Source organism: Lepisosteus oculatus, chromosome 2, assembly GCF_040954835.1.
Source record: "Lepisosteus oculatus isolate fLepOcu1 chromosome 2, fLepOcu1.hap2, whole genome shotgun sequence".
NCBI lineage: Eukaryota > Metazoa > Chordata > Actinopteri > Semionotiformes > Lepisosteidae > Lepisosteus > Lepisosteus oculatus.
In genome coordinates, this window is record NC_090697.1 from 23185379 (window position 1) to 23200174 (window position 14796).

General features: G+C 37.4%; 1 protein-coding gene across 2 annotated transcripts in view; it reads left to right on the top strand.

Annotated features, from left to right (window-relative positions):
• The window catches only part of kif26ba (kinesin family member 26Ba), a 185162-nt gene that overhangs the window by 83452 nt on the left and 86914 nt on the right, over window positions 1–14796 (top strand). For both annotated transcript variants that reach the window (XM_015351854.2, XM_006626041.3), the window contains exon 4: window positions 9257–9423. In XM_015351854.2, the coding sequence (XP_015207340.1) occupies window positions 9257–9423 (167 nt within the window). The remainder of the gene's footprint in view (window positions 1–9256; window positions 9424–14796) is intronic.

Here is a 14796-nt window from a genome sequence, read left to right on the forward strand (position 1 = left end):
ATGCAGCCTATCCATATTTCTCAGATGCTAAAATAATATATATTTACAATATACTGCAACATGGCTCAAAAGTCAATCCAGGGCCAAAGATCACCCCTCCTTTCTTCATTTTGGATAAAACTCCATGCACAGTGGTGTCAAATGACAAGGTTACAGCATTGGTTTTATGTAACCAATAGGATGGACCCAATAATATGACTTCCGTTTCAACCAAAAAGAAAAGATGATTTTGTCCATCCAAGATTTTATGTCAGACATACAGGTATAATCAGAACAGTCTACCTCTGTGTCAGGTTTTATCTGAATATAGAATTGAGTGTCATTTGAATAGAAATAATAATTCAGACTATATCAATTATGTATTTTACTAATGAGAAGCATGTAAATACTAAATACCAGAGAACCCATTTAATAAATACATTTAGAGAAAACAGAAGGAATGCAGTCTTTTAAAAGCTTAAATTTTAAATGCTGAAATTATAACTATACTCGTCAAAAATAATAACATTGTATTAGTTTTTTTTAACCCAAATGTGTTTACCCATAATATTGACAGTGGATATTTTTATAATACCAGTGGAAACACTAATAAACAATTTATCATGTTTAGTAAATCTCTCTTATCTTCAGGGTATCAAATAATAAAACCTGGTAGGATTTAATCATGGCTGGAGGACTGGTATTGTGGAAGGGTTTGTGCTATTATTACTTGCCTAACGCCGGTATTTTATGTGAACCAAGGGAACGTCTGTGTTCCAGTCGCTTGCTTCCAAAACTGTATGGTTGGTAACACCTTCTGTGTTTGGGAAGCCTAAATTAAGAGGCAGAGTTCCAGTGACGTGTTCAGCCCACTAGCATGTTTTAATCAGAAAAACAGTAGGAGATATCCAAGAATAGCATTGAGTTAATATTCAGGCACAGTGTGACTTTTTAAAGGAACAACATTTCTTTAAAAGAGGTGAGCATGACTTATATGAGACTAAGCTTTGAGAAAAGTAGCACTTTAGCCATACAGTCTAAAGTGTAAAGTGAAATTGTGGTTTGTAGAACAAGTGAGGAAAAATATTTACAATGACAACGACATTGACAAGAGCAATGTCATCCAAAGTCATTGATGAGGTTCGCAGTGCAGAAATGTAGACAATAATTTTCTAAAATAGCTGTTTCGGTCTGCCCTGACTTTAGGAAGCAGAACTATAATCTGTGGTTTTGTCCGAGCATGATTGTTTTCCTGACCTGAATATAAATTAAGATGTTTAGATGACATTAGCTAACCATTCAAGCTATGCCATTTGCAATTATGTAAGTTTTTATTTTTTTAATTTTATCAAAGGGGAAAAAATAGACCCGGAGCTCCTGAAGCTTTTATAGTTTGACTACTGCAAACACTGAATATCGAAGAATTTGGAAAGTAGTTGGATTGTAGTTTTCTACAACAATGGCCTTTTTACCTATCTTTTTTTTTGTCTGTGTTTAGTATTAGAAAAATAAACTAAACTGAACGTATCTTTACTTCAGTTTCAATTGCTGCTGAAAATGAGTTTCCACATGACAAAATGAAAGGCTGTAAAGTGTGGCTGCTGTGTGATCTGAGTTCAATCCAGGACTTTTGTGTTTACAAGAGGTCTCCTTTTTTGTTCTGAAGAGATATAATCATATCCCAAACAAAAATTCAATTGTGCTGATTATAAAAATTAATATTTGATTTTTAGTCTATAGTAGTACTCTTTATTTGGAAATTTGATAGAACAAAAATTTTAATTTATTTAAAGCAGGTACTGTACATTTTATTTAAATATTTTACTTCTAAAATATGCTGTTTCATTAACTGAATTTTAACTTGAATTTGAATGTGAACTTTCAGATTGCGAATTTTGAAGAACTTAACCTTATGTTGTGTTTTGGAAATCATATTAGTTATTAGTCTCAACAAATAGGCAAATTCCTTTTTGAAACACAAATTAATCATATTCAGTTCTTTGGTTAGAGGTTAAAATGCCTATGAAAGGTTTACATTAATTCCAGGATCACTAACAAATGGTTTTATGAGGATGTGGTTACCCAAAGTTCCAAATGCCCTGTTCTTAAAAAGGGTCTAAAATGATGAATGTACTGTATGTTAATTTAAAGATGTCAGTTTTTCAGCGTGATTTATAGTTAAACAGATTATGCTTAGGCTTTGTTGACTTTATAAAGGGCATTTTTGCACGAACCCTGGTTCCACTGATTGGCAGTTGTGGGTGTCTGCAGGATGTTTGCTTGTTAAAGGGGACACACCCACAGAACAATTAGAAAGAATCTCCCCTGATTATTCCATTGATGCACAAAGTCCCATCCTGCCTGTTTGTAAATGGTAGTTTTCAAGTAAGTCTCTATCACCCTTAAATCTAAACAGGTCCTCTGTGCCTTTTCTGGTTTTCATTGCTGTTTACTTTGGACTGGCAGTGTTTTTGCTGAGGGGGGTACTTTAAGGGCCAGGAAGCTGTTAAACATTGGGTTGGAAAGTCTTCAAATAGAGTGACAATTATCTCTGGTGGAGGACTTTGTTATGAAAACAATTTGGAAGCCACACACGGAGAGTTTCTCTTCTTTATAGACCCCCTAGTACCCTTTAGATTGTGCACAGAGTGTTTTCCTATGAAATCATTTACAGTCCAGGCTAAAGAATTTGCCACCTTGAAACCTGCAGTGAGGTATTAAGTCTCATCTCTTAACATAACACAAGCCTAAACATAAACTACACCATTGTTTAGTTACAAATGGTAAAGTTGGTTTAACCAAATAGTTATGCATTTGCTAGATGTTCTTACAATAACAGCATATAGAATTTCAGAATAGGAAAAGTATATAACATATTCAACAATTATGAACTTTCCATACAGATATAATAATCTGATCACCACAGCATCTGATCCAAAGCATTATGTAAAATACAGTCCAAACATTTTTTCTCTCCAGTGTTCAGTTTTTCAGCATATGAACTGTTCCTTTCTAAGTAGGATAAAGAAAGTTGTATTTGTTGTGTTTTGAGAATGACCTTGGTTGTGATAGATTGGGGCCTCATCCAGACAGAGTAATTATACACATTCAGTCCCCCATTGAGAAATGTGCTTGTAGGATAGGCTATTGCAGCCTATTGCCATCCCTCACCAGGGTAATTAGGTTTCTAATAATGGATGAGAATTAGTTTGATTGAAGCTCAGTTTACATGAGTTTAAATAAAAGGGGAACCATCACTGGAGAATGTGTTTCTGCAGAATGTATTTCTCCGATATTGTTGAAAAGTCACAATTTGGCTTTTTTTAGGTGCAGTGATTTCTTTTCTGTGTTCCTTGACTTCAGAACGTGGTTGGAGAGAATAGTCATGGGAGAGGACCATGCTTCCTTGGAAGGAAACGGGGGCTACAGGGAGACACATGTAAAGGCTGTCATCATCAGGGTGCTCCTGACTTAATTAAGATGGATGAATGCGCTGTTAATTCAAAACAAAGGAGATTCATTTGGCTTGTGAAGATATTTGCTAGATGGTTAATTTTAATGCAGCGGAGCTCTCCTAGATGATTTAGCACTTGTGTCACTGAAGTTCCAGGCCTTGGTGTAGCAAATCAACCACCCAGCACAGCTGGACCTGTCAGAATGCTGTTCGGAAACACAGAGGTATTGCATTGAACCCGGAATACCGCTGAGTTATCTAGGAATAGCAGTTAATGTTAATCTAAATCTATTTTTTGGGACATTGCCATTAATATACAGTATGCCGAGCTTCAAAAGGAGCTTATGTTTCAAACAAATTCACAAAAGATACCAGGAAAATCTTTTTTTTGTTGCAAACACACTGACATTTTATTGAACAGCAGTAGTGTAGCTCTACTCGTTCTGCTGACATTCGACATTTAAAGGTGGAACAACAGGGCTCCGTTGTGAAAGTCACAGGTCACAAGTGGTGGCCACTGCTGGAACAAATATAAGCTGTACATCGGTAACACACAATTTGCACCAGGTTGCAGATGCTGTCATGTGGGATTTTGTCCCATTCCTTTCCTAGACCCTGGGTATTTACGTGCTTGTCCACCGGATCATCCCAGATCATCCCACAAAACATCAAAGGAGCAGGAGTCTGGCAAATAGGGCATGTATAAAGGTATATACTGTATTATAATGCCCTGTTTGGTTTTATTGGAACATTCCATGGTTTGCGTGTTTACAGTATATATTGATTGTATATTGAGTTCATAACTGTATCAAGTTATCATAAAACGACAATCTGTTTTCCATTTACATTGGACAGACGTAACAAGTGAATTCATTATACTAATAAACATTTGTAATCAACAGGTTCGATTAGCAGGGAGTCTGATGTGAAAGTATCACATTAATTGAATGTGAGCACCATGGGAGTTACTGTAGTACAAAGCATAACTGTTGCATTCTCATCTCATGGGAAAGCACGATTACAGAAGCAAGCAGCATGTGGGTGTGTGTTGTCCCGCTGGGATGTTGTCATGTCAGGGTGAGCCTTCAGGGAGGGCAGCAGCTCAGGTCCCAGGACTTCATTCCTGCAGCTCCATGCAGTCTGGTTGCCATCAATCACTTCATGTGGCACTCCTGTCTAAACCGTCACATCTGGAACTCCCCATTGATTGGGCTGTTGTGCATCTGCACCACAGTCGCTTACCTTCATCAAGGTGGGCAGCGCCGCTGGGGGTCTCTTCTTTTTCTTGATTTTCACTGGACTTGACATCCAGCAGGATAAATCACCTCAGCACCAGTGCCCAATCTCTCTCAGTAATGAAGTGACATACTGTGTGGCTTATGCATTTGGTTGTCTCTCTGTCAGTTATGAACAGAACCAATAAAGAACATTTAATCAACATCCAAATTACACATTCTCTATTATTCTGGAAAAAAAACACTCATAAATTGAGTGATATGTTTCTTTTGATATTCAGTATACATACATATTCATTGCCTAATGCAAGCAATTAACATGTTTTCATTTCCTGCCCGGCTGATTTACTGTCCCTGACAAATCTCTCCCTTAGAGTTCACTGCCAAGAGACCCAGTGCCAAGGAAACTGGTAACTGACACAGATTGCAAAAGAGGTGTTATTTTAGCTCAGACTTAACCACTATTTTCTGTCATGTTTTGCTGTCATTAACAACTTATAAGATTCCTCACTCTAGCCAGGACACCTACCTGATCAACTGATGTGTGTAGACCAGGAAACAGGCTGTATAGGGGATGTGCAATACAATTTTAGGAGTTTCAGTGTGGCTGTGGAAAAGCTCATTGCTCGTTACTTGAACTGACGCTGAAATGGCTAGTCAAAAGTGGATGTCAGGGGAGCCTTAAAAAACGGAGGGCTGTGTGACAGAGATGGTTCGAGAAGGAACTGTGCAAGTGATTCAATTAAAATTCAATGTCTCCCTTTCATTTGTACATTTCATTCAGATGGCAGATGCCTTTCTGGGTGCTGTGCTCATCTAATTGGCACTGTTGCATTGATGGATCCCCCTCCTGGCATGTAGGACTCAGGATGGGGTCTCTGAATGCTGAAAATGGGGTGCTATGCTCCTAAGACACATTCCCCCCTAAACCCTTCAGCCCCATTTGAGTTGTATTTATGTCTTTTCTAGCCTTATTGAATTCTTCTCAAGTTACGAGGATATTTTTCCAAGTCCGATATTGTCGATAATCAACTTTAGCAGTTTTATGTGCCAGAATCCCGGTTGTATTTGGGAACGTTTAAAAATGTTGTATGTGAAACTATGATGTTAAAACATAAAATGACCTGAAGTTAGATATAACTCTGAATAATATTAGTTGCTTTGTTTTATTGTAGTTTTTTTTTTTTCACTGATCCATCACTGAAAAACTATTGTATCATTTAAGTGTTTTTAGCAGGTTCTCTCTGGAAGAGATGTATTTTCTACTTTAATTATGTTCGTGATTTGTTTAAAAGACATAATTTATGCAATGCACAAATTATTTTCAAGGTTTATTTACAGCATATACCTTCCCTGTTCCATGTCTTGCAATTATTAAAAAAAAAGATGTATAATTAAAATAACCTCTATGCAACTAGTTGGAACTGTAGACTGAAAGACTGTAATTACTGACTCAAAGTCTTTTATCCTACAGGTTAATGTAATACAAAATTGCCTGATTTCCTGAACCTTTTGCTTGCAGCAGACATCTATCGACACTGAAACCCTTTTTTGGCACAAAGAAATGGTGTCACCCTACATATCGTCTAATCTATATACCTCAATGACTACAGTAGGTGCTAGGACGCCCATTCTTTTTGTGCTTTTAAAAGGTCATTTCCCTCATTTGCAAGAAAATGGGTGTCCCCTCAGTGGGAGGGAAGCCTGTTCTTTGTGTCTTTATGCACATTACATTTTTCAGTGCTCATTACCTCCACCTGAGGCTGACAGCTGGGCTTAGCACACCTTTTTTATTATTGTAAAGATCCGCTAACAGCCACATTCATTAGCCACAGCATGAGACTGGATATCATCAGTTATATCAGCTGCTCCTTCAAAAAGGGTTGTGTGCAGTTTGCCACGTTCGGTTTGGTCTTGGAGCAAACCGTATGACTGTAGGTCTGTCTTCAATATAGTAGGTAGCTTTGAGTTGAAGTACCATTGCATGTTTGTAAAATCTGATAAAATGATACACAGATACGGTAGTTCTTATCGGACAGAGAGAATGCACAGGAAATGCAGAGTAAACAGTTTATTCTCCTATGGGTCCCATTAAATTAACAGTTATATAAACACTACTTTGGGTGGGAGACAGACAATCTGTTACAGCCTTCTATAATATGTGTTTCATTGTGATCCTTCCACATTAAGAGAATCTACCTATTGGTAGATGGCATTTAAATCTGCAAACATAAGGCACTTGGTATTTACAAAGAGGTTTTATGGTTATATGGAACAAGATATCAAGTAATGTTATTGACGTTTATACCCCAACGTCTTTCAAGAAATGACTGGAACAAATAGCTACCAATTCAAAATTATAGTTTTATTCTCTCTTTTGTAAATTGTATTGTGATCTTAGAAGGTTGTGTTATCCATTATGGTCTGGAACTGTTCCACTCCTTCGTGGAATATGAAAATATCAATATATCAATATAACATTTAATTTCACTATGGCTTCCATTTGTCTTGGTGCTTTGGCACAGTAGGTTTTACCTTCTAGGACGCAGAAGATAGCATGATCGTATAAATCAAAGTCTTTGAGAAGTTGAAATGGAAATGACAGGAATCCATTGGAGTTCTAAGTGGTAGTTTTCTCCTGTCATTGACTGCTTGAGGGGAAACAGGGGCACACCCCTACACTGCATCAAATGAGGCAAGTGGTCATAAAGACATTTCCCTTTTCTGCTCTCTGCAGCTGTGTGCCCCTGGGGACAGCCCTGAAAACGAGCCTCGAAATCTCAACAGGCCTTCCTGCAATATGCATTTTAAATAAGCTTTGAGAAAGCAACGTGTAGATTTTGGCACACCTACAGTTGTGGCCTACCATAGCAGCAAAGAGTGCTCAAGCAGGCTTTAGTACTTTCCTCCCTTAGTGTGCTCCTAAACACTCCCCCATTCTTTGCCATGCCTGTATTTCTTTGCAACCTACAGTATGCTGCTGCTCAGAAAAGATAGCTATTTATTGGGGCAGTGATGAAACCCCAGATTAAAAGGAAGAGGTAATGAAATTGGTGCATGTGATATTTGTCAACTATTAGCATTCTCGTCTTGTGGACCAGAACTGGCAGCCATTAAAGCAGTGCATCCTTGACCCTGGGCTTCTCTTGAGAGATAAAATATGCCAGAGAGTGGTTGCAGCTGAAAATGTCAAAATCCCTTAGACACTTCCACCCAGTTATTTGTTTTCTCTTTAGTGGATTTTTTTTTTGTCTTTCCCAAGAGCTTATTTTGTTCAAACATAGCCAGGTGTCGCAGGTTTAGTCATGCTGGGAAGCAATTGCTGTGCTAGACGTCAGTTGTATATCCTCTGGGAGCTCCATTTGGGAGAGTGTGGTACTGCTGAAAAATATGTCTCCCTGATATTCGTTGTTTGTTTTCTTTCAGCTTATGTCATCTGATGACTGCTTATGGTAAATTCTATGTGTGATGTCTTCCCTGTTGATAAGCAGATACTTTTAGGTGCACACATGCCACACCTAGTTCTCTTGATAAGTTGAAGTTTGCGTTTTAGAAACAGGACTATGGTGGATTAAAACTTTAGATGGAAACTGGAAGAATCCTAACTTTTTAAAGAAAAATGCTAGAGAAAAATCTTTATGCTGTACTTCATTTCTTTTACAGAACTTCTTGTTTCAAGTCCTAGATATTGTCTCTCAGAAGAGGACACCATTCTTTCCTGTGTAGGATCTCTGCTGATTGATTAATACCAGAAGGACACTGGAACTTTCTTTTCCATACACACATACACAACAATGCAAGACACAGATTCACTGGAGCTCACACTGGCACAAGGGGCATGAAATTGAAATCGGCTCAGAGGAGACTGATGCAGCTTGTCTCACAAAGGGGTATGAGTTCAGGCCGCAGGCCAACTCGTATGGCTCAGTTTTAGCTTTCTATCTTTTTTACATTTTGCCTTAAACCTGCTTTCCATTAAAAATGTTCGGGAGCTTGTGAAAGAAGATTGCCCTCTGTTTAGTCTTTCTCATTTCTTTGTCTTTATTTGGTTTTAGGAAAAGGAGGTAAAGCAGCCTTCATAGAAAAGGCTGTGCCAGAGATTAATGCCCTGGGATTTAGAGCCTTTCACAATAGGTGTTCTGGGATTAATGCCATTTAAGGTCAGAAAAAAAATGTTTAGTGTTCCTAACTAGTGGCGCCCGACAGATATTAGTCTGCTGTACAAAGTCACAACACACGCTCTGGTAGAATGAATCATTCTGAAATGGTGTCTTGATTTATTGATTGTTCTTAATTGATTTATAAACATGTAAAAAGTCTGGGGCCGCCCCATTCTGTCATATGAACTAGTAAAGTCAAATAATCAAAAGAATGAAGAATACAATATCATGAAAAGTGATAACATAATAACAATTTAAAGTGTAGCTTATTGAGAATGATCTATTTGAATGGTCTGGCCTGCCATTTTTAAGGGGGCTGTTTTATAAACGTAGGGGATGCTCATTGTTTCTTTCCAGTGTTCTGGTATGTAAAGTTTCAGCATCAACACAATGACTGCCTCACAGATTTGCGTTGCTGTTGTTTGCAGATTTCTCAGCTGATGACTGAGACCTGCCGGGAAGGCCTGACAGAAGCTGCCCTGAACCGCTATAATGCAGACAGGCCTTCACTCTACAGCTTTTCAGGCTCCCAGAACACCTTTGTTTCCAGCGTCCCATCCAGCGGAACGTCCGCCGCTGCATCCTTCTTTGCCAGGTAGGACCCAGCTTTCCTAATATACCAGGGAGGTCTGCTTCAGGGACCTTCCCCAAAAAGCCAAAATGCCTTTGCAATCTTTAGATGTCTGAGCTACAGTTGTGGGCTCAAATCCCACTATAGCCACCATATTTGAGGCAGTGACTGGTGCCTTTGTTTTCAAACACCTATTAAAGAGAATAACCAAAATAAAAATGGGGCATTGGGCTTAATTGGACAATTGGCACCTGAGGGAGTGAGATAACTCAGTAGAGAGAGGAGCGACTGGCCACTAAAAGGCAAAAACTGTGAGGTGACACACCAAATAAGACTGCGAGTTGTGGTTCATGTGACGTTCATGTGTATGGGATAATGTCTACTTTTTATTGCTCTGCACATTTCTTTTGTGTTACCTGTCAATTTTGTTTTGCTCTGTACTAATGTCAGCTAGCAAGAGACAGTGGGATTGCAGGGGTTAATGTTTCCCTATTTTAATATAGTTTGCTAAAATTAACAGCAAAATATTTTGAGTTAAACAGTTATCTAAAAGGGATGTGCTGTATTACATATCGCCCATGCCCATAGTATGAAGTGAATCTCAAATGCTGGTATTCCTTGAGTAACAGGGATCAGGATGCTGCTATAGGAACAGTGTTATGTGTGCCCCCACACCCTCCCCAATCTGGGCAGTGTAGGGCTCTTTCACACCAGGTGACTACAAATACGGTGGATAGTATTGCATACTCAAATTTGTAGTTTTTTGTACTGTGATTTTGGTGTACATATTAAGTGGCGTCTTTCATAATGTCATCTTTTGAGACAGTGTTTTCTTAAAAACTCCAAGACAGGATGGGTCACATGACATTAATGATAAGGCTGTGAATGCAGATTGTGACAATATCAGAATAAAATGAACTGAATTTTCAGGGCCAAACACTTAAATACTTAAAATGTGGCAGTAGTCAAAAGTCATGCTTGGTCTACAGCAGTTAAAAGCAAGGTGGTGGTTGCATTACGTTTACTAGAAACTTTAACAAGTGTGATGTATTGATGAAAAAATGCCTGTATTTCCATTATTTCTAACTATAAAAGAATAAAAGCTTTTGTACTGCTTGCAGTCTGCACTTCAAAGACCATATTAAAGTGCCTTCATACTATTCCATTCTTGAGATTGACCACAAATCTTGGTATCCAGGTTTGCTTCTTGCACATAAGAAATCACACATTCTGTTTTTTTTTTCACTTTTTAAAATACCCCCATGTTTCTAAGGAGAATGTCTCATTCTCAGCATGGAAGGTCTGAGCATTCTTCCTCTTTGCTTAATACTTTGTCCACTCATTACAGTTATGGATACACAGAGAAGCTAATAGATTACAATTTCAAATGGCTGTGATGAAACAAAGTATACTCAGAGCACCGAGGCTCTGTATTCAACAGTTATTTCCATATTTTCAGTCTAAAATATCTTTTCACTTCATTTATCATTTCACATCCCATGGTGGTCATTAGCGTTGAATATTGTTGAATTGCTGTGCCTTAAAAGAAAACAATTTAGTGCATCAAGCAGAACCCAGAAAGCAGAATATACAAATTATGGATTCATTAATATTTTGGGTTAATTGCTCTATCATCTTGTTTAATGAATTGCTGGAGCACTTCAATTTACAACTAACCGGTTGTTTTCGTTTTGAAGAAATAAAAACACACATCACCATAACCGTTATTTTTAGAGATCTCAGTAATGAAGCATTTGGATTTTAAGAGTATTCTTACATTTATTTTTAATATTTAATATGTTGTCCTGCCTTGAGCTCTATGCTAACGGGTTATATTCTGTGTCCCTATGACCTTTACCCGGAATTAATGGCTTTTTGATGAAAGATGACTGTTAAATATTTAATTACTTCACCCTGTGTTATGCAGAGGTTGTAAAACTGTATCATAAAAATACTGCAGCAGAATTTCAATGCTCTCCACAGAAAAAAAACAATTTAGTTGATGCCTTTATCCAAAGTAACATATTCCTACTCATTTATAATTCTGGGCATTTTACTAGAGCGGTGTACCTTGCTCAAGGGCACAACAGCTGTATTTTAACCAAGATTTGAACCCACAAACTTTTAGTTAGTAGCTTTAATGTCCCAATCCTCGACACCACACAAGTGCTTTATTGAATTGAGGCTGAAGCAGCACCATCTGTAATTTCGAGACCTTGAGCCACATCGTTACAGCAGGACCAGGAGGAAAGGTTCTGACAGTGTTCCTGTTTTGAATAAATTATCTGTAATCTCACCTTTGAACTTTCCCCTTTTTAGCACAGAGGTGATATTTATACAGTGTAGAAGAAATTTGAACCTTTGTTCATAAAGAATCCTTGATTCTTTGAAATTTAGCAATCCTTGATTGCTAAATTTGGTTTAACAAAAGCTACAGAAAAGATCTACAGTGTAACAATATAAAACTGAGGTTAAACTGCAATGCTGTTGTGACATGGCTTATTTTGGCACTAAGCTTGTTACAGAACATGAAAGAGGAACATAAATGTTACAAATGAAGGAGGTCATTCTAACCATTTAGCCTGTTTGGTAGTTAATAGCTAATTGAAGGATCTTATTTAACTCTTTCTTGAAAGAAGCCAGGGTATCAGCTTCAGCAACATGGCTGTTTTCATCCACAACATTCTGTGTAAAGAAGAGCTTCCTCTTTTTGGCTTTAAATGCACTTTGATATAGTTTTCACTTGTGTCCTGTGGTTCGTGTTTCACTGTTCATTCTGAAAACATGCACTGGGTTCATTAGGTAACTTCTAATTTCTACTGGAGGGGTTCCTTTGACATACTGTGGTGTAAGTCTCTCCTTGGGACGTGGTACTGTGTGGCTGTGAAGCCAGGGGTGCCTGTGAGCTGCTGTGATCAAATTCTGGTTGGGCCAGTGCTGCATTTGCTGTGTTGGGAATGTGAAATTATTTATTTTATTGCCATGGTTGGTAATACTAGTTCCATCAAATTATCAATATGTACCACGAACACAAATATTTGACTAGATATGGTCTTTGTATTGCAACTTAGATGCAGGCTTGACAAATTAAACTATTTTGTGTATCTCTTTGTTGTTTTTGCCGTTTCTTTGTCACAGACAGGAGAAATACTAATCATTTAAGACAAGAATCCTTTAATCTTTCTTCATTTTTACTGGACCCTCAAAAAAAATCAGTGTTCTGTATATTAAATGTACAGTATGTACACTATAGTCTTCATTTTCAAAAAGCGTAGGCATGTTGCAGCGACCCGAAGGCTGTTTGTCTGAGCCTGGAGTTATAAGTTATGTTGTGGCAGGGAATTGAACGGGCGAGTGTGATGGGCCCTGGGGCTCATACTCAGCTCTTCTAAACTGAGGATTATAAATCAGCTTCAGAGACAGAGCACAGCCACCCGCTATAGACCTGAGATGGATCCCAGTCTGAAGTCGATGAATGTGGTCATATTGATTACTATTACATGCTAGGCATTGTCACCTGGAGGGATGCAGAAAAGAATTAGACCACTATAAATCACAGGGATTATCTTTCTGCTTCTAAGAATGAGATAGAGGTTCAGGAGCTATGGTCTGCAGAATATCCAGTGATCCAATACTGGATACTGATCCTAATTGTAGATGATGTCTGAACATGCAAATGTTAAGAACTAAATTCTGAGGCATAAAACCTGTCTTACAACATTCTCTAAACACACTGCTTAGACCTTCACAAATGAAGAGTGCAGCTATTTTAAATTTTACTTACTGTTATTGAATGAGATATTTATTATTTCATGAATATCTCTATTTCATTTTATATAACACTCTTTCATGGTGAGAACTTTTAAAAATATTTCAGTAGATATGCACAAAGGTAATACAGACTGCACAAGTAATAAATACACTTAAACTGTGTAACTGTGTAGTTTTACATTTGTAACAATTTACAAAATAATTAACAGAAGCTGAAAATAGATTTGCAAACAATGTCTCAATACATTTTAAAAATACGGCCTATGAGACGTTTTCAGGTCTCACATTGATACCAGTTAAGTCAATCATTTGTGGGCAAGCCAGGGAGATCATATTTGTCTTCATCTTAAATTAGGAGAAGGAATTAATCTACCAGAGTCATTAAATAAGGAGCTGCCATTAATCTCAGTATTCACCGTGAAGCTGTAAGTAAACAAAAAGGTTATGCTTTGAGATCGGTGTCTTCTAGATTCCCTATATAGCAGCTTGGGCTGTAATTTAACAATGAAAATCAACAGTCAAGTTTTCAGAAACTGTGGCCTGAGCACCAAAGAACACAACAAGTCTGATATCTTCAAAGATTAATTGTTCTACTTATACATGAATTTTAGCAACTGAGTTCTATTTTAACCCGATTTGTTTTGTCAAAGGGCTGGCTAGTATAATGTGGTACCCATTTTCCAGAGTGGTAGAAGACACTCAGCTTTCACTGGAGAATGTTGTGTAGTTATGCCAAGGTCATTTAATGATATCTGTCTGCAGACAACGACTGAGGAGCCAGCTTTAAAAATCAATCAGGAAAAAGTCCTAAATTAAGTCCTCAAATTAACAATGAATAAATTTGGCTCTCTAACTTAGTCATCTGGAGACATCAGAAAACACCTATGCAAATCCTTGTCTAAATCCATACAGTATGTTTTTTCTTCTATAAAATGTCAGGACTTACAGGCATGACATTCATTCTCAAAGTATTCGGCTTCATAGGATTTTTATAATTCCACTTTAGTATTATAACTGTAGGCAGAATTGCGTTGCGTAAGTGGTTAGTGAGGAACATGACTACAATTACTGTGTGACAGTTCCACTATAATCCAAATTTAGCCAACATTTTCCTGTTGCATGTAAAGAGATAAGCCGAATTATGTGCAGAAAGTGCGGATGAAAAAGGTCTTCTGGATTTAAACATAACCTTTCATCTTCTTTCTTGCAAGCCTGGCTCTTGTCTTTTCTGGTGTTATATCCTTTCAGGTTTTTTGTCAAATGAAGGGAGAAGGAGAGGGAATGGGTTGGTAAAAAAAAAAACTTAGTTCCATTGTGTGCTGAGTAACTCTACAACTCAATTAGATTAATTTAAATGCCTGAGAATGCAATTAAATAAAATATTTTAAAATGTTTTAAACAAAGGGATGTTCTGTTTTATGGACTACCGATTTATTCATTTATTCAGTACAATTACAGGGTGCATGCAAATTAAACAATTTAAACTGTAAACATTTTTATCACAATCTAAATCTAATGATTTGATGGATTGTACTACAGAGTATAAATAAAAGGCTAAACAAGAAAGGGAAGTTTTTATTAAATTAAAAAATCATTTGTTTCAGAACGTTTCAGAGAAAACTCATT